This window comes from Camelina sativa, chromosome 12 (genome assembly GCF_000633955.1).
Source record: "Camelina sativa cultivar DH55 chromosome 12, Cs, whole genome shotgun sequence".
Classification (NCBI taxonomy): domain Eukaryota; kingdom Viridiplantae; phylum Streptophyta; class Magnoliopsida; order Brassicales; family Brassicaceae; genus Camelina; species Camelina sativa.
In genome coordinates, this window is record NC_025696.1 from 21,073,700 (window position 1) to 21,074,338 (window position 639).

The 639-nt window shown below is 40.1% G+C and overlaps 1 protein-coding gene across 1 annotated transcript in view; it reads right to left on the minus strand.

Moving 5' to 3' along the window:
* The window catches only part of LOC104732376, a 2,489-nt gene extending 1,859 nt beyond the window's left edge, over positions 1-630 (minus strand). The window contains exon 1 of the mRNA XM_010451908.2: positions 9-630. Coding sequence (XP_010450210.1) covers positions 9-564 — 556 coding nt within the window. The 5' untranslated portion in view covers positions 565-630. The remainder of the gene's footprint in view (positions 1-8) is intronic.

Sequence of the window (639 nt, forward strand, 5' to 3'; positions counted from 1 at the left end):
ATCCCCAGATTCATCATCAGTTGCTGGATACACATCATCTTCATCCGATATCTGCTCCTCGTAGTTTTGGTTGTTGAAAATTTGTATGTCCTCTTCAACAACCTCAGCCTCCTCGTCAACAATGTCAGCCTCAACATCTGACTCTGATGATTCAGATAAACATGCCTCCGAATTCTGACCTTCATCATTATCATCACACGCGACATCCTTGACAAGTAGTTGTGTTTCTTCTGTGATCTTTTCTCCTCCAATAGCCGTGTCTTTATTTCCAACCGCTCTTGTGTCTACACCTTCAACACATTCTCCTACTTCCTTCTCAAAATAGATATCTACTTCTCCCATCCATCGTCCTTTTGCAACCAATTTCTTCTTATTGGCATCCACATTCTCCCACAGAGGCTTCCTATCAGATAAATCCTCAAATGGTAGCTTGTACCACATCTTCCCAATGTGCTTAATTCGCTTCTCAAGCATACTCATCAATACATCTTCAAAGATTGTGACAGAATCCACCTCCAAAGTACAAACAACTCCATCAACGTAGTTTAACACACCATCCACCATCTTGAATTCCCCAGAATGGTGACATTTCACCTTTACAGATATTCTCGCACTACAAAAAAAAAAAAAAAAAAAAAA